The sequence below is a fragment of the Podarcis bocagei genome (genome assembly GCF_964188305.1).
Source record: "Podarcis bocagei genome assembly, chromosome: 8".
NCBI classification, from domain to species: Eukaryota; Metazoa; Chordata; class Lepidosauria; order Squamata; family Lacertidae; genus Podarcis; species Podarcis bocagei.
The window spans coordinates 37,233,778-37,253,342 of NC_138133.1; the positions used below are offsets into that span (position 1 = coordinate 37,233,778).

A 19,565-nucleotide genomic window follows, 5' to 3' on the forward strand; every position below is an offset into this window, starting at 1 on the left:
TCTGGATGAGTCAGGAGGTTCCCAGTACAGCCAGGCTACACTGACTTAACTCCATCATCCTCGGCACAGCCAGAGATATACTGACATATCCCTCCCATCCTGGCTTAGCTAGGACCCAGCCAGCTGAGACATGCCTGGTGGCATGGCTGTGGCTGGACTAAACAGAGAGGATTTAGGCTTGATCCTAAACTCACCCACCTTGGTCATGTGACCTGACAGCCCAGTGTAAATTAAACCGGCAAACAGGGTAGTGTAACTCAAACAGTATTTTATAGACTGGCTCAGCCAGCAGTAGCCTTGCTGTGGAACAGAGTTTGGATCTGTTGTACTTTACACCAGTTTAACTGATGCCGGGCTTGCTTTACACCAGCTTGTGCATAGGATTGTTACCTTAAACTTTGCACTCTGCCTTTTGCTTTCCCAATAACAGGATTTCTGGTTTAAAATGGATGGTCATACTAAAGGACAGAAATGGAAAGCAACATGTGCTGGAACAGACAGACATCTCTTATAATGAGACATCTGTTACTGTGTATTGGAATTATTTCAAGTGGCCTTGTTTAGAAACTTTGTCAGTTTTGCAGATATTTGGAGTGACGCCTGTATTTCTGAGTGACAGCGAAGTTCATCCTAAGAATAGGTAAGTTAATTCTTTAACTGTGCAATCCTAACCACATCTACTCAGAAGTAAGTCCTGTTGAATTCAGTGGATCTTACTTCTGGATAATGGGGTTTAGGATTGCCACCTAACTTGTGTTCTTAGCATATTGAGCAATGGTTGCTTGCTGAAGCTTGCTGATGAATAATTTGTTTTCAATTTTTTTAGAATTCATATTTTCCACTGCTTGTAGTAGAAGGGCATTTACCACAGCACTGTACTTTGCAAATCAGTGACCCACCAGTGTCAGTCAATTGTGATGTAGTAGCAGACAGTAATACAGTCCAGGGCCATGTTAAGCTCCATATGCAGTGTGTTCTGGACTAACATACCTAACACAGAAGGAAGGCAAAGAGACGTATGCATACAGCTATTTATCATAGCAGTATGGTGATTGCTTATTATTGCTTGCTTAGGAGATTTCTGGATCCATGGATTTGGCATCGGACGGTGACTGATTCCTGTCTTCCTCATGTCCTCCATGTTCACATTGCTTGTGCAATAAGAAAACAAGCACAGAAAATGGCTAACCTGTCGCCCTTCAGATGTTGTTGGATTATATCTCCCTTGATTATCGGTAGTGCTGCCTGTGGCTGAGGAAAGATGTAGTCCAGCAACATTGGGAGGCCATAGGTTGGACAACCCTGCCTTAGACTTTGAAGGTGGAGGGGACAGGAGTTGACATCCAGCAAAGGAGAAGTTGGAAACCCCTTCAGTAATAGTTGCAGTATTGTGCTTGTAATTTGTTCCAAGAACAAGTTACGTTCAATACCTTTTTAGTTGCTTATGTCAGCGTTTTGGAGAAGACAAAACTAATCAAACTTCCATATTAACAATACCTGTTCTTTTCTTAACTAACTTGATGTCTCTTGAAAGGCCTATGCAACGTTCTTTAATTTCTGAATGTGATCTGGCTAACCTGACAGAAAAGGCAAAGATGATTGGCTGTGATGCCCTTGTTGAACTTTACTGTTTTGATCAAGGACTCTTGGTGGGAGTTTGGAAGGTAAGATTACTCCCCCAATAAGATGCTTTCTGCAGTGGCTCTTATTTTGTTTTCTTATATGTAAACTTACATATCCCCCTTTACAAGATGAAAACAATACTGCAGGTCATAAAACCTAAACTAGTTTCAAGTTTCTTATTCCATATGCTAATTAGCTGTTAAGGCTTTGTTTTAAGATTATTCATTTCTTTATTTTCTGCCTTCTTTATCTGTTATTTGGTTAATAGTATGGCTACTCCAAAATGTACTGATAAATTATACAATGTGGCTGCTGCTGAAAGGTGTATGAAGATTGTGTTATGGTAGATGGAATTACTTCTAGAAGTACAAGGAATTCAGGGACAACATGTTTCCTTATACTGGGGTTGAACAAAGCTGCTTGCCCTTCCTAGTTTTACTTTGCCATTGTAGAATAATTCTGGAAAGGTATATTTTTAATTTTCTTAATCAGGATTTCATAGAGTTCCATTTATTAAGGCAGTAGATTTTGGATCAGATTTCCAGTTTATTAACACAAAGAACTCTAGTATTTTCCTATTTTTAATTCAAATTTTCTTTTTGAGTACTGAAAAAAGGACTATCACCAGAGGGGAGAGTGTTGTTGCACTCGATTCCTATTTGTGGGCTTCCCCACAAATCTGCTGGACCACTGTGAGAACAGGATGCTGGACCAGATGGGTCTTTGGCCTAATCCAGCCAGGTTATTATGTTATTATGACCCTTTGCATCCTTCAAAGGCTCCTTTTGTAGCCTGTTCGGGCGTTTAAATAATAGATGGGAACTGTGTACAGCAATTGACATGAATTGTAGTCTGTTGCTTTTAAGTTATAAAAATAGTATATTAAAATGCCAGTGATACATGGTTATAATCTGGAGTAGGACAAGTCTTTCTATGAGCTTAAATGGATTTTACTCTTCAAAAGTCCTTTTGGAAAATTAAATACTTCATGCTGAAAATATATGTTCTCTATAATTAACTTTTTAGAAAAGTGAAATTGCTTTCGTTATGGCATGTCTTCATTATCATCAGCTCATTGAAAGAAGCACCCTTGGCTCTGCCACAGTGTAAGTACCGATTTTAGTTGTCTTATGGATACTGAGTGTAGCTCTACGACTTAAGTTCTCTTGAAACATAACTTCCCTTAAATATGATTCCTTTTCAACAAGAATGTGAATTATGTTGGGCAGTGCTGGGCAGTGTTTGTAATAATTGACTTACAAAGCACAACAATCTGTGGCTTTAATGGTGCATACAAAATGTTTAATTAAATTACTTAAATTGAGGTTCCATTAAACATTTTCCTGATACCTTTAAATATAAATGATTATAGAGTTGAGTTTTATATACTCAGTTCTCTGATTTTCTAGAAGTGTTTTCCCTTTTATTTTGGCAGAGGATTTGAAGAAATCACCCTTTAGAATGTGTTTGTTTAGTATATAATGTATTATTTGGGGCTATGTGAAAGGTTAAGTTTGAAATAATGATTGTCTGTTGGTGGCTGGCAGTTAATTGCGTAAGACTGGTCTGAGAAAAGCTGGGTTCTTTTTATACTGAGAGGATTGTAAAATTTCACTTCTGGTTGGCTTACTGGGTAGAAATTCTGGGTCACCCATTGGACTTTAAAAGTGGTCTGAAGACACATAATTCTATGTCACTCAGATCTGATTGATTGACAAGCAGGCTGGCTGCAACCTGCAAAGCCCAGTCCTATCACTGTTCAGAAATAGTGAAACTGACTGAGACTGTGAACCAGAAGAAGCAGCTGGGAGAGAAATCTGATGTCTAGAGCTGAGACAAGTGGAAAATGGGCTATTGAGGCTAAAGAAAGCCTGGAAGTATAGTCTCCCCCAATAGAGCTGAATCAATGGCTGAAGCTGAAGACTGGCAGAGAGGCTTGGTTGTTAACAGTGAGAGAGAATTCAGCAAGTTGCTTCTGGAGCTGACCAGAGAGGGAACTGCCTGCATGCCTGGCTCATAGGAAACCTGCATAAGTCCTCTGTACCTGGCAGTGGTGAGAACTGAGCGACTAAGGGTATTAAGTTTGATAGGGATGGGACCTCTGCTTTCCAAGTCAGTCTTATGTAAGTGTATGTATTTGTAAGCAACTGTCATTTATAAAACCTTATTTTCCTTTTATAGTTTATACATAAAGAACATCTTGTTTTTATTTACTTAAAAGCATATCTGGCTGGTTTTGTACAATGTATAAAGCATAACAACTGCCGGGTTATAGTTTAAGTATAGCTATATGGTTTTGAATTATACATACTGTGTTGGGAGTGGGAGTAAAACAGGAACCCTTCCACATATAAATCAGCAGGGGTAAATAGAATCTGTTCTCCATATATAAGGACAAGTGACCCTCCAAAGAGAATATGTTGTTTTCTCTTCCTGCTGCTTTACAGTTTAGTGTGTACTGGAATTGAATACAAGAATGACCAAACTACTGTAACAGACATTCAAGCAAAACTAAGATGACAGTACATGGGATAACACCATATGCATTTTTGAAGCTGATTTCACAAGGAAACGTATTTTAGAAATAAATCTGTGTAACTGGGATCTTGTCATCCAGTTCAAACATGATTGATAACTGCCAGAGAAATTCACTTACAAATATGTTTAAATCAAGGCTGTTTAAATGTGCTAATTTCTAAAGGCAACTCAGATGAGAACACATCTGGAATATTTGAAGCTGAAAGTAGCTATGAAAAATGGGAAGAAATTCACAACAAGCATTTTATTTTATGTTATGTTTTTCTTAACATGTTTTTATACACTATGTCTTATTTCTTTCCTATTCTTTGTTTCAGGAGATATGCTGCAGCCCCAGATAAGGCTATCTTGGATGATATTGACCCTGAATATGGCATGCATGGCTATCAGCTGCACATTGACTTACACAGCAGGGGAAATACTTACATGTGTGGCACATTTCGTAGTTTGTTTTGTAAAAAAGGTACTTTGATGGCATCCTTAAGATGGTTTCTGTTGATCTAATTTTAGTATGTGTTCCTAACCACAAGAATGATCCTTGTCTGTAATTATCCCCCCCCCCTCCAACCTGGACACATTGTCTCTTGGTCTGACTGGAGCAAGGTTGCAGCTGCCTGGGGAAACCAAGGGGATCCCTGCCCAAAGCAGGAGTTGTAGATTTCTCTGGCTGTTCCCTGGGGGCGAACAGGAAGGGACATGGACAGGAAGGGACATGAATAGGAAGGGTCATGGTTATGATCGATGTGACTTTGGCCAGGTACTGCTCATTTGATAGTAGCAGTTAACTATTTTTGTTTTACACAATGGCTTCTTAGCTGACCTCTACCCCTTGATTGATTTTATTGGAACTTTCAATTGGCCTTGCAGGAAACCTTCTTGACCATTGCACATTAACAGTTTAAAATTCCTTAATTGTTTGCTGCATGCATCTAATAAGTTGGAAGGATAGGCCAAGTGTTCGCCAAATAAATTATTTTCTAGAACTACTGACTGTGCCTTTCTCAGTAGAGAGAAGCTGAGTGGAGATCTCAATGTCTGATACCACACCATTATTTTCGATAAGGCTTCCTCAACTTTGGCCCTCCAGATGTTTTTGAGACTACAATTCCCATCATCCCTGACCACTGGTCCTGCTAGCTAGGGATCATGGGAGTTGTAGGCCAAAAACATCTGGAGGGCCGAGGTTGAGGAAGCCTGTTCTAGATATTGTTTCCTTTCTTCATCAAGCAGAATATTGTTCTGTTCCAATTGCTCAGGTATCAGAAAATGGTGACCAGTGCATTGGAGCTAGACTGAAGAAAATATAATAGGCAGGAGAAACAGATAACTCTATATTTTGACATTTTATATTCTCATATCTACTTACGGCAAATTCAATTTTGTGATAGTGAATCTTTTATGTAGCCAAAATGGCATCATACATGCACAATATGGAAGCATCAGTAGGCTTGCAGAAATCCTCAGGTTTTCAGACATACAAAATAGTGCTGGAGGGGGCAACCTAGGGTTGGAAATAACTCCCAAAGCAGCCCAGTGAAAATTGAACTTTCTTTGCGGCTATCTGACTGGTGGTGGAGTAAATAATAGAAGCCTGAGGAGGAGAGGACATAAAAGAACGGAAAACAGAACAGGAATGTTTCATACCACACAGTTTCATTGTGGTTCCACTTAGTCATGTAATTCTGAGGTTGGCAATAACCTAAAAGATAAGGTTACATCTTACAATATAAGATGTCAGCCAAATATGCAGATGAACCTGAAACACTGTGGAAGTATCAATACTGATATTTATAATAAGAAATATTTTGGGTAAGGATGAATCAGCTGATTACCATGCAGATTAACTTCTGAAAACTTTTGACATAGACCCTCATCAAAGGTTATTAACAATTTTAATAGCTATACCAGAAAAATCTGCTTCTTGGAAAATCAGTACTGTAGATGAATTGATAAAGAAACTGAAGTGGACATAAATGGTCAGTTTTCATAGTGAAGAGGGGTGATTAGTGGAATTTCTTGTTCAACTTGCTATCTAAGAGCATTTAATATGATGTCTTGAGGCCATTAAAAGATGAACAGTGTAAAGATTATTATCAAAGGGGTAGAAAATAATGTAGAAGATTGCATAATACAGTTTGATCAGTTTAGCAGCCATAGTGCCTTAGGAAGCTTTCAGGCCTCAGGACATCATCTTGAGCATCCCTGACCTTTACAGTGTTAACAGTTGGAGTAATAATAACAACACGTTGTTGTTGTTGTTGTTGTTGTTGTTGTTGTTGTTGTTGTTCTTGTTGTTCTTGTTGTTCTTGTTGTTCTTGTTGTTCTTGTTGTTCTTGTTGTTAACAGTAATTTGAATGTGTTAGACGCTTTATCTTGCCCTAGGCAACCCAAAGCAATGGACAACCAACCAAACCAGGCAGACAAAAAACCCAAACATAGATACATTAAAACCAAGAGGGAAAAAGAAATACATTAAAAACATCTCACCCACTTCTCAAAGGCTACAAATACTAAAGGCCAGAAGCCTGGTTATAGAGGAAATATTTAATGATGGTGCCAGGAGAGCCTCCCTGAGGAGAGCATTCCAAAAATGGGGGGGGGGGGGGGAGAAAAGGCCTGTTCTCATGTTGCCACCCTCCGGACTTTTTGTGGAGGTGTACACAAAGAAGGGCCTCAGATGATGATCAGAGGGTCTTGGTAGGTTTATTTGGGGAAAGGTGGTTCTTGAGGTATTGTGATCATGAGTATGCTGTTAGTGTTGTCTTAAGTTATACACTTTTAACGTCTATGTGCATGTCACAATCAGAAAGCTGTCTGGTGGACTGGCTGTGACTCATTTTGGATCTTGTATTCATAGATGACATAAATCTTATTTAGAGGAGAGTGAAGAATGTTCCACTTACTGTTAATCTGATATGAGGTATTTTTTTATGGCTTGCTGATTGTTACAGATTACATTAGAAATGGATACCTGAGTTTTACTGTGATAAGTTACAAAAAAACGGCCCAACATCTACCTCTTGTTGGAAACATTGGCTTATCTTGGATGACAGGTGTTTTTGAAGGCAATATTCAGGTAAAATGCCGGGGGGGGGGTTGTGGAAAGAGAGAGAGAAGGGAAAGCTGGTAAAGGAATTTAGGGGTCCGTAATGTGGTAGATTGGGGTTGAGGGATATTTTTGAAGTTGATCATTGGTCCTGCCACTGCTCTAGCAAATACTGCTAGTTTTGTTCTTGGTGACAGCTTTGTGTAGCCTCTACACATCTGCTTAATGGAAATTAGGCCTTATTGAGTTCGCTGCTGCTGATTTATGATGTGATTCAGAAGGAAGATGTAAATGTCTTCTGTGCTATTTTGCTGATAACTATAAACAAAATAATAGGACAATAATATGATTGCCACAGCCACACCTTAAAAAATATTGCTGTTTTAAAAATATAAGTCTTTGACCTTGGCTGTTATACAATCAAAGGAGATAAAGATGACCCACCTTAATTTTGTCACACTTAATTAATTGAAGTGTATCTGGGTTATTAGGATTTTGTGTTAGAAGGACTATTTTACAGCTACTCTTGTCTGCTGTATTCTGTGTAGCAACAAAAGCCAGCTATAGCTCTGTGGGAATAAGGATTTTGTAGATGCACCTTTGAATGAATAATCATTGTGTTATTGGTATCATGTGCAGAGCATGGAGACTGATTTTCTTTCTACTTTTTCCCCTTCTTGTTGTCTGTTGCATGCTTTAGAATTGTTTCATTATGGATGTGACCCTTCTGGATGATTCACAAAAACCATATTGGTGTTTTAGTGCTCCAGTCAATATGGTGCTGTCTCCCAAGCCATCCGGTCTCTATCAATATTTGGGACCCAGTTATTATTTGAATTACATGGATTTGACTGGAAAAGTACATATGGAGCTGGTGTGGATGGAAGAAACAAATGAATACTGTATAATCAATCTGGTCCTTTATTTGAGCACCGAGAAAGTTAATAGCTGGTTTGGTACAAATTACTGAATTTAGTTTTTTAAACAGAGTTGCTTTACATGAAGATGATTATTTTGAATTTTACCTGTCTCTAAAAATATGTACCACAATTTACATGTAACAAAAACTCTTATGTTAGCTGTCTGCGAATTAAAAAGAATAGTTTATTTTCTGTAAACATGTGAAATAAATTACTTTGTCTTTGAATAGACTATGTGTGTTCCTGCAGAAATTAAGCATTCTTGTTAGATAAGGGAACGTATCCTGATAACAGGAGTGGCTAACCTGAAGCCCTCCTGCTGCTGTTCAACCCAAACTCCCAGCAGGCCCAGCCAGCATGGCTAATGGAAGTTGTAGTCCAAAAACTTATGGAGAGCAACAAATAAACATGAAACTATCTCATAATGTAAGAATATATTGTTTAACAGAGATATTAGTGGAAGATGTTACAAAGATTCCTGTGGGGCCTTGATTACTTTGTAAACAGTACATCAGAAGTCATCCTGTTTTACTAGACTATTATCTTTGTTTGTTGGAATACAAATCTAGGCATGTTTTGAAGCACTGAATCATTGTAAATCCAAAATGATTCCACCTAGTCCAACTTTGTGGGATGTATTCAGCTAAGTCCTCCTTGGAGTAAGCCTATTGAAATTAATGAGCTTAAGTTAATTAACTCCAGGGGGCCTCCTCTTAATATGACTTGCATTGAATACCATCCTGTGTTTTCAACAGTGACCATTATATGCTGCCAGTAGACTACCAGCAGGACTCGAAGGCCACTCAGCAACTGGTATTCAGTGGACTTTTGCCTCTGCACATGAAGGTTTATATTTAATCAACATGAATAATAGCCATTGGTCAATAATTTCATAGAATCTATATCTTAACCTCCACTTGGAGTCATATAAGCCAAATATAATCTGTACATATTCAGTAGTTCTCATGCATGTACATTCTGTCATTGAGCTTAAATTTAAAGACTAGTGAGCTTCCCCCCCCCCCAATTCAATGGAAAGATGTGTAAGCCACTCAGAAGCCATTTTGGAATGTAAAAACAGTATATAAATTAATAAATATGAGAAAAGTGGAGTGGTGGAGATGAATGAAAACAATTTCAGATATATTCTGAGACAAAAATTCATACGGGAAAATATTCATGTATTTTCCTTTATATTTTGTATCTGAAATTGTGTTTCTATGCTTTTGTCATAGCCTTTGGCTAGCACAATAAACTTACTGACGATGGCATTGATTACTATCCTGAGGATTAGTTTCAGTAGTGGGTGAGTGCATTTGAATTCAAAAAGGCAATGAGATTTCAGCTGTTTTTTCATCTGCAGAACACTTAAACAGACCAGAATCTTTGCCTCTGTCTTGGTGCATTTTTCTCTGTCATTTTGTCAGCGGGAGGGAAATAGGCAGACCCTACAGAATGCTTCAGATCCTATTTGATCTCATTCTTGAGTCTGGAACTGAATATTTCATAAGATGGCAAAGAATTCAAAACAATAGTGGACAGAGTGTTTGCAAGTTAGCCTAGTCCTAGAGGTGGAAATGCTCCAGCTATAGTTCTGCAGAATTGCAAAGCAGGTATAGCTTAACTTAAGCTTGATTTAATCCCAGAACTTGTTTGTGTTGCTGAAACACATCTCTTAAGGTTTTGAAGTAATAATAAAGGAAAATGCTTTGTGCATGTTAGAAAACCCTTTCCTTACTTCTGAGCTGCTACAGTTAGCCTCCTCCAACCCTTTTTCCACAGAAGTTGCTATTGGGAAAGGAGAGGGCACCTTCTGTCTGTTTTGCCAAGAAACACAGCAATGGGCCATGGAAAACTGACATGAGGTATATCTCTTGAATCTGAAAGCTCATACCAATAGTGTCAGACAGGGCTTTTTTTCAGCTGGAACTTGCCGGAATTCAGTGACAGCACCTCTAAGTTGGGCTCTATTGCCATTATAAGAGAACAAGGGAAGCATTCCTAGTCAGTTCCAGCACCTCTTTTTCTAGAAAAATAGCACTGGTGTCAGGTGTGAAAAACAGCTAGAAACTCCTACACTACTTGCTGCATAAATGGATTTTGTACTTTGTTCAGCCTCCACATGAGTAGCTGAATGACAAATTATTACTTGAATGTGGTGCAGCTTTTCTGCTAAAGCATTCAAAGCGGTTTGCTATTTTAAATGATAATAGTAAAGTTACAGGGCAAAAGAATTGAACAGCAGAGCTGTTTCAGGACATTGGTGGGCTCTTCAGGAGCTGATGGCATTCACTCCCTGGTCTGAGCTTTTAAAAAGCAGCTTCTGGAAACTTAGCTCTTTCAATAAATACGTATCTTGCCCAGTGCTGCATAATTGCTTGCTAGCTCTTTTACCTGAAGCCACCATAGTGCTGTGCAGTTTCTTCTACTATGAAAAGAGCAGAGTACTTTGGCTATGCTTCCTCCTCTGTTAGAAAGAGAGAATGAGAACACATCATCTACCGGCATCATATCCTACTGTTCTGTATACACGCTACCAGGAAGGCTTGCAAGAACGGGCATTTGAGGCCCTATGACCAGACACTTAATGGTAGGTCTCTTTATTACTAACCTCATAATGTTCACATTCAGGTTCATCCTTGAAATCCTGTATCTAAACCCTGTCAATTTGTTGTTAAAATAGAAAATAAAAAACCTCAAACATGCAAATAAAAGCTTGCATGTGCATGCATTTTATCTTGCCTACTGACCAAAACTTGGGAGATGAATGAAATACCGGTAGTTTTTTAGATGCTACCATAAAAGGCATTTCCTCCCATCCCCTCAGTGAACCAAGAACCACTTGAAATTTGTTCTCATTATAATTCATGCACCTTGAATTAACTGTGATCAGGGCCAGATGCTGTTAATTTTGCCAGTCTTCTATACAAAATTGCATGGCAGCAGTGCCAAGGTAAGGAAAGGTTTGTGCTTCTGTTCTGGTGGGAAAGGCTGTGATTTTAACACACACAAAACAGATTGGCAAAAGCTGAAGGATAGACACTGTAGTTCTCCAAACAACATATTAATTTATGGAATTGCTTATTCCCAAGGTGGCCACTAGCAAAAGGCCAAATAGACAGTGCAAGAGTCCCTGAGCTAGATCAGGACTATGAAACTGGAGAAGTGGAGGTGATTAACCCTTTGACCTCACGATCCTAATCAGAATCTTCTCCCCATGTCTGCTATTTGCAGTGGGAGGAAAAATCACATTGGCACCCATAAAAGTCTCCTCTCATTGTAGCAGGCATCCCCAGTTATTGGGGGTGAGCATGGATGAAGGGTTTACTACCCACACTATGATCCCAATTCTTCTATGTCCATTTTGCAATTCTTTGAGGTGGGGGGCATACTTGTTATACAGACTGACATTCTAGGCTATCAAGCCAGGTTTTGTGTAACTTTTCACTGGTCTCTGCAACATCTGCTTGTAGCTGCTTAGCTGTTATGGCCATATCTTATGTTTGCCTTTAGCCAGATGGGTTTCACTTTTTTAAAAAATGCAAAACAATAAAGGGAAATTTGTATCTAAGTTGCTAAAGGCTTCATGTGGTCCTTGCCTCACTTTATTTTAACAAGAACTGTGTACCAGGAGCATTGAGTGAAAAGTACAATCCATTTGTAAGTAGGAAAGTCACTTTGAGCTATTGTTTTGACTAACATGAAAGGTCATTTGAACTACAATTCCCAGAACACTCCTGTAACTGATCCTGCATGTTCGCCAAACAAATGATGATCCATCTTTCGGAAGCCAGATTGATGGATTATGATTCCCTGAAGTTCAAAGGATTGACTCTGACTTTGCAGAGTGCCTCATTATAGTTGTGTGTGGTATTCCCTCGCTCCTGTTTCAAGCCATCCATATATTATATTTTTCCACCTTGGAGGTCTGGTGACTGCATGAACTCCTTGGCCTTCTCTGATGTGTCTGCCTTAGCAGAACAGTACAATGCAACTGGAAAATGCTTCTTAACTGTGGAGCATGTCATGATTAGGCTTCTTCTTTTCAGTTTGTATTTGCTGCCAGGGCTAGCTTTGAATTACTTTTTAAAGTTCAAACAGCATTCTCCCCAATCCCTTACCTCCCTGCCTTTTCCCCTTCGAGAGAAAGAGACCATGTATATATAGCATATGGTTACCAGATTTTTTTCAATGAATCCAGGGACACTTTTTTTTTTTTTTTGGAAGCTGAGTAGCAACAGGGAATCAGTAATAATAAATAATAATATATTTTTATTTATACCCTGCCCTTTCTGGTTCAGAAAACGGGGCTCAGGGCAGCTAACAACAAATTTAAAACACTTAATTGATACAGTATAAAACGTGAATAACAATAAATTCAGAATTCAAAAATCAATTTAGGGGGAAAATCCATCCAATAAACATTAGATGATCACCAGGGCTAGCTGGCTAAATTAGTCCTATCTGGGCCAGTGAGGAGACCAGGGGAGAATTAGCTGTGGGATCCCAGAGCATGTAATCTTCATAAAAAGGGGAGGGGGGAAAGGAAAGGGAATAAAAGATCAGGCTAAGTTTAAATTGAAAGACAGGTGGAATAGCTCTGTTTTATAGGCCCTGCGGAAGGAAGTTAAATCCTGCAGGGCCCTGGTCTCATGGGACAGAGCATTCCACCAGGTTGGAGCCATCACTGAGAAGGCCTTGGCCCTAGTGGAGGATAATCTGACTTCCTTAGGGCCCAGGGCCTCTAAACTATGATTATTCATGGACCTTAATGTCCTCTGTGCGGCATACCAGTAGTGGGGATGGTGAGGCAAAAGACCCTGGGCCCAAGCACAAATGCATATCCCAAGCCTTCCCTGATGATCTGCCCCTTCCCGCTTTGTTTTGACAGATCAGGGGAGGCTTGGGAGTCGCAGGCGGGCGTTGCCCAGGAGGGGCGCAAGGCACACAGTTTCTCTGCCAGGCAAGGTGCAAAGCTCTTCTTTCGTACCCTGTGAAACATAAATGCGCAGAGTTTTTTTAAAAACTGGGCAATGGCGCACCACCCACCCGTAACTCCCAAGCCTTCCCTGATCTCCTGCCCCCTTTGATTTGACTGATTGGGGAGGCTCGGAAGTCAGGGACAGGTGGCAGTTGCCCAGTTTTTTAAAAACTCTGCACATTTATCTTTCACAGGGTGTGAAAGAAGGGCTTTGCACCTTGCCTGGCAGATAAACTGCGCCTCTTTCGCCCCTCCTGGGCAATGGACGTCCGATTGCGACTCCCGAGCCTCCCCTGATCTGTCAAAACAAAGGGGGAAGGGAGCAGGAGATCAGGGAAGGCTCGGGAGTCACAGGCGGGTGGCGTGCCATTGCCCAGGAGGTTACCCTAATTCTGGTAACCCTAATTTAGCAGCTTCATGGCAGACAGAAATTCAAAGCATGTAATTCTTAGCATGGAGATAGAAAGCTTCACCTATTGACTTTCTCCTGTTCCTTAGGGACCAGACCTTACAACAAACAAACCCATTTGCCAACTCTGTTCTCATAGTTACGTAGTTACATCCTCCACAGTGTAAAGATTGCATTAATTTGCTTGCCTTCTAACATGATCATCATCTGCCAGCAATGTCTCTTGACAGTTGTACCCAAGCTACAGGGTCCAGTGTAGGCATTTTGCCACTTTTCCTCCTCCAAAGCCAGCACGGTGTCAATTTTCTATCTCTTTCTGCTCCCTTGCCACCTCCCCTGTTCAGACTTGATGTTTTAGGCATGTTTATTTGGTTTATTTTTTTGTTCTGCATCTTTTTTGTTTTTATAAATAAAGCAAATGTGTACGTACACACATTTTTTTTGCTGCAATTGGGAGGGGTGGTGTTGGTTAATATTTATTTATTATTATTTATTAAATTGGTTGACCAAAACCTGGTATGTGTGTAGATGGATCTATCACGGGCTCACCACTCAAGTTATGTACATCTTGAGTATACCCCCTTGTATGCTGGAAGGTGTCCCTTGCACTTCCTAAAAATGTGCCTCAGTTTTCATGCTGAGGCCCATACAGTTCATTTGGGGGATCTGCCATGTTCTACAGCAGTTCACAAGTAATCCTTCAACACATCCACCATATGCATTTTATGTTATGAACTGCCCTGAGATCCATGGATGAAGGGCGGTATACAAATTTAATAAATAATACTACATAGAGGCTAGAGCAACCTTTCTCAAACTTGGGTCTCTAGATGTTGTTGGACAACAACTCCCATCATCCCTGACCACTGGTTATGGTAGCTAGAAATGATGGGAGTTGTAGTCCAACAACATCTGGGGACCCAAATTTGAGAAATACTGGACTGACAGACTTGCCGCATGGTATCTATGCCTCTTCTATTTGCACTGTCCATATGGAGCGTCAGCATGGAATGTATATGTGAGTCGGCTCTCCTTCCCAATTTTCTGAATTGAAGCTATTGGGGATGAAGAAGAATGGGGGAAGGAGCCACAGTCCCACTCCCCTCTAAGCAGTTCTCTCTAGTTTGGTTTGAATCTCCTTGGTTTGTAGCTTCTTTGAAACTTCCCAGGTGACCTTTGGAATCTCAGCATCATAAGCTTATTTTAAGATCTATGTTGTTGCCTGGGCCCAGCAGTGTCTGCAATCTATTTTTCATTCCCGAAATCTTGTTGACTGTCAGGACAACTTATTTCATCTAGCTAAGTGCGATAGATCTGCAGATTTGTCTGGAGTGTGATGTCTCTCAAAGCATAATGCTTGTGCAGGGTTTTAGCAGGCTGTGTGGAAACCAAGTTACTGCAGTGTCATGACAAAGTCACAGTTTATCCAGAGAATTAAATGCTGTGAGCAATGCTGTCCAGTCACAGTTGGGATGTTACAAATTTTACGATTGTTCTCACAGGACTTTTCAGATACGGCTGATGAAAAGCAGGCGGCGAGGCTTTCGCCTCAAGAGAAGAGGCAAGAGGAGGAAGAAATATTATCTATCTTGACCTTCTTTTTAGACTCTCAGCAGGATGTCGGTGACCATCCTGGTAGGAACCTGAGAATTACGCACCATGCTTGTGATTACACTCTCTGTACTTCCTGCCACCAATGGCAAACCTTGCCGTTCTAATGATAACTTGCAGCTTCAAATTCATGTGAAAAATGACAAGGCCTTCACAGCTTGAATAATAAAAATGATGGCTCCTAGGTTTATATTAGGAAAAGTACTTGGTTCTCCGAATGAAGTGCTATCCCCAACATGTGATAGTCAGGCTACACTTCTTGAATCTTGCCACTAAGTCCAGAATGTTTATAACTTAAAAGTAGGGATGGGTAAATATGTTAATTTTTACTTCTCTCAATTGCTCATTTCCCCCATCTTAAATTCAGTTCTTAGCTTCTCCACATCAGTGTGCACTTTTTTGTATTAAACAGAACTTCCTGTGAAAACTTCAAGCTTTTTTGTGCAAATGTTTCCTACTATGCACATGTTTGCAAAGCAATTTTTGTATGTAATTTTAACTAATACATGTATTTATATGCACACATTTCCCTAGTACATGCATTTTTGCACCTATCACCTGGCCAGAGAGGTTTGCCTACTTGGGCACCACCCAATGAAATTATTTCCTCTATCACTGGAAGACATGTACCTTTTACTGGATGGCTGAAGAAACTGGGACTGTCCATATGTTGCTGGACTGTAACTCAGAGTGCTGGTTTTGGCATTTGCCTGTAAAGCCTCAAACAGCCCAGGAATGCAATAGCTCAAGGACCACCACTCCCCATATGAACCAACCAGGACCCTGAGATCATAATCTGTGGCCCTTCTTTGTGTGCCTCCTCCACAAGAGGTCCAGAGGGCAGCATCACAAGAAGGGGCCTTTTCCGTTGTGCCCCCCCATTTGTGTAATGCTCCCCCAATGAGGTTTGCCTGGCACCCTCATTATACATCTATAGGCGCCAGACAAAAATGTTCTTCAACCAGGCCTTTGACTGATTAACATTCTATATCCTTTTATATGTGTTTGTTGGAGGGTGTGTGTGTGTGTTATTGTTCTGTTCTGTTCTTGTTTTTATCATGTAGATTGTGTTTCTATTTTGTATTTTTATGCTGTGAACTGCTCTGAGATCTTTGGACAAAGAACTGTACACAAATTTAACAAACAACTAATAATAATAATAATAATAATAATAATAATAATAATAATAATAATGTCATTATTTATACCCTGCCCATCTGGCTGGGTTGCCCCAGCCACAGTAGGCAGCTTCCAAGACATATAAAAATATAATAAAAGGTTAAACATTAAAAACTACTTGTTCCTGACCATTGGGCCAGGCTGACTGGGGCTGGTGGGTTGAAGTTCAACAGAATCTGGTGGGCTGGAGGTTGCCCACCTTTGTTTCACTGCAACTTCTAATATAATAGTAGGGGAGGGGAGCTTGTAAAACAAGTTTACTGATCAATTAACTATATGGCAGTGAATAATTGTGCAGGTATGATAAAGCACTTTGACTAGGTCATACTAATCTCCTCATTCCAGGTATAGCTTGTAAATGTATGCATATGTATAAGAAAGTAGTGAGGAGTTGAAATATATGCAGGTTATATGCAGTAAATTATATGAGAAAGAGGGAGAGCATGAATCTTATGCTGAATTATTCAACAGAGATTTGCTAGGAAAGGAAATATGGCACATCTCTCACACTGGCCATTCTCTCCTCTCATTACTTTTGAGCACTTAAGCCATTTTTCCATGGAGACTTTCATTACAGAGGTAGTTAACCAAGGGGCTTGGCAATACGTTAAATTCAGTATGGGGAGCATTAATTGAGTGAAATTTGACATGATTGCTCTGTGAGGGAAGGTACCTTTAGTTTATTTTAATAGTGCACATTGATTTTCTGGCTTCTTCTTGTGAGCATGAACCCTAAAGCAACTGTGACTAATATAGTGATCAAGCAAATGCATGCATAAGCAAATATGCAAGTCAATTAAAGTCTCTGGAACATCTTCCAGTTTAGGAGCAGCATCAATAACTACACACACACAGAGAGAGTTTTCTGTATGTATAACACCCCCCCCCACTCTGTGTGATCAGAAAATCCTGCCTTCTCTCCCTGCTTCCACCTCCATTGCTTTGCTTCAAATTAGTAAGACAAAAGTATATTATGCCACTTGGCATTTTGTTCCTCTTGGACTAGGACAGGGAAAGCGTAAAATATGCAATCCAGTGGTGGGTTTTAGATTACATGTGCACCATGGCAAAAATGATCCATGGCCTTTATTGCCATGGTGGTTTCCCACACATAGCCATTGTGGCCAGAAAAGCAAAAGAAGTCAGGACCCCTGTAGCATTAATAACTGTGCTGAAAATGTGTGTGTGTGTGTGTGTGTGTGTGTGTGTGTGTGTGTGTGTGTCAGGGGCAGGGCAGGTTGGCTGCAGCTCTTTTCCCTTTAAACAACAAGCTGCACCTGTCGTGATCCACTTCTCCACCTACAGAATTGCATCTGCAGCATTCGTGGAACCTTACCGCAGAATGGATTAGCTGTTGGTTATAAAATGCTTGGCAAACCAGCTCTGTGCAACCACCTCCAAGAAGTCTGGCCTGCTAGTGGGCTGGCTGCAAGATCCCCACTTGGGTGCCTGGACTGAGCCCTTGCAGAAAAAGAGCAAGAGAAATATGCCTAAATGCTGCAGTTCTATGCTGAGAAGACCTTTATCTATTGACTTGTTTGATGGTAGTGACTGTGAGTAAATATATCCCTTCCCCCTTGGTGCTATGCATGCTGGCAGCTTGTTCTGCTCCACACATTTGCAAAACAAAAGTGCTAAGAGCAATGGCTGGAGTAGAGTGCCTGACCTTTGCCAATAGACTACTGACCTGCAAGCTGGTGATGAGGATCTTGTCTGTGGAAGCATAGTGCTCCCCACTGCTGGGAGTGGAGGGTGTTTCCTTCCTCCCCTTTAAATATTTTTAGGTTGCTTTTTAGGGTAAAGACCTCACAAAACTGGCTGATGTAAAACAAATTCATGAAACACAGTATCACAATTACCATAAAGCAACCCTTTAAAAACAGCAGTATATTATGAAAATCAGCTGAAACACTTGAAAAGAATCTCAAACAAGCAGCGCTGTAAAACCTTTGAGAGCAAGCAGCTTGAAATAATTGAGTCTTCAAGGCCTGTTGGAAGGTCTGCATTGGGGGGCAATACGCTCAACAGCTGGGAGTTCACACAAGTGTGGACCGCCTAAAAAATAGCCCTGTTTCCTGTGCCTGCCAATCTAATTTATCTTACAGGTTGGTCTATGAGCAGAGCCTTCCTAGCTGATCTCAGCACCTGTGTAGATTTGTATGGGTGAATCTGGTCCTTCAAGCAACCTGGCCACGAACCATTCAGGGCTTTGGAGGTCAAGACCAGGGAAAGGGAACCTTCTAGAAAACCTTCTAGGTAGTCCACATGACACTGGTGGGTGGGGCCAGAGGGAAAAGTGGGCAGATCAACAATTGTGCATTTTATCTTTCTACAGAAGGCTAGTTCTAACACACACTTGCAACCTCCCTCCACCCAGGCAAGCACAAGGAATTATCATAGTGCAGGGACACACTCAAGCTAAGCAAAAATACCAGCCGAGGGTGCAAAGCAGGGATCCGTGCAGCCTGGGAATAGTCTCAAGGGCCACACAGAGAGGCCACATTTGGCTCCCAGGCTTGAGGTTCCTCGTCGAGGGTCAAGACCAAGACTTCACATTCAGCCAAGATGCTCTCCAGCAACCAGTGCAAGGGGTACAATTCTGCTAGAGCCGTACATTTCAGGAAAGACCCAGATTGAGGACAGACATGGATGGGAGACAGCCATAGCCACTCTGCTTTGCAGTAGGCGTTTTCCACCTTCCCTTGCTTAATTTATTTATTTAATAGAAAATTATTTATCCATCTTCAGTGTTTTCCCTTGTGAGTTCTAAGCACACACAACATAGGGACAGATAATAGGCTCATGCAGCTTATTCAATCACCTGCGTTATCATCTCCCAGTTTGGGGCGAATATGCTGGTGCTGGTGTGCTGTAATTGGGTGCTGGGCTACACCACATCCTTTGCTCTCAGTATGGGAGAGGCAGTAGTCGACATGGGGAACAGCTTTCCCCTCAGTTCTTTGCCCGCCTCATTGAAGCTTTTGGTGGCTGAAACATTGGTGTATCCAATGTTCATGGATCTAACATGGCAGTGGTATATCTTTTTTTATGTTATTGCAATTACAGTGAGTCGCTTTGAGCTCGACACATGCTGTTGGAAAAGCGGGAATATAAATATTAAATCAAATCAAATATCTGACATTCTGTTGGCATATTCCGGCTTTCACCAAATTCTGTAGGTCCCCCCAGTTGGTGTTTCCTCAGTGTGAGATTGAGCTCTTTAAAGTACTTATATCCTATGTTCCTGATTAAATGCAG

At 40.6% G+C, this 19,565-nt stretch overlaps 1 protein-coding gene across 4 annotated transcripts in view; it reads left to right on the forward strand.

Annotated features, from left to right (window-relative positions):
• The window catches only part of FBXO15 (F-box protein 15), a 329,429-nt gene that overhangs the window by 4,603 nt on the left and 305,261 nt on the right, over nt 1–19,565 (forward strand). For 3 of the 4 annotated variants that reach the window (XM_081205638.1, XM_081205637.1, XM_081205636.1), the window contains 6 exons: nt 431–640; nt 1,535–1,664; nt 2,650–2,729; nt 4,479–4,624; nt 7,113–7,237; nt 7,908–8,354. In XM_081205638.1, coding sequence (XP_081061764.1) covers nt 431–640; nt 1,535–1,664; nt 2,650–2,729; nt 4,479–4,624; nt 7,113–7,237; nt 7,908–8,177 — 961 coding nt within the window. In that variant the 3' untranslated portion in view covers nt 8,178–8,354. Of the gene's footprint in view, nt 1–430; nt 641–1,534; nt 1,665–2,649; nt 2,730–4,478; nt 4,625–7,112; nt 7,260–7,907; nt 8,355–19,565 lie in introns of those variants that run through there. The other variant, XM_081205639.1, reaches the window with a different exon arrangement.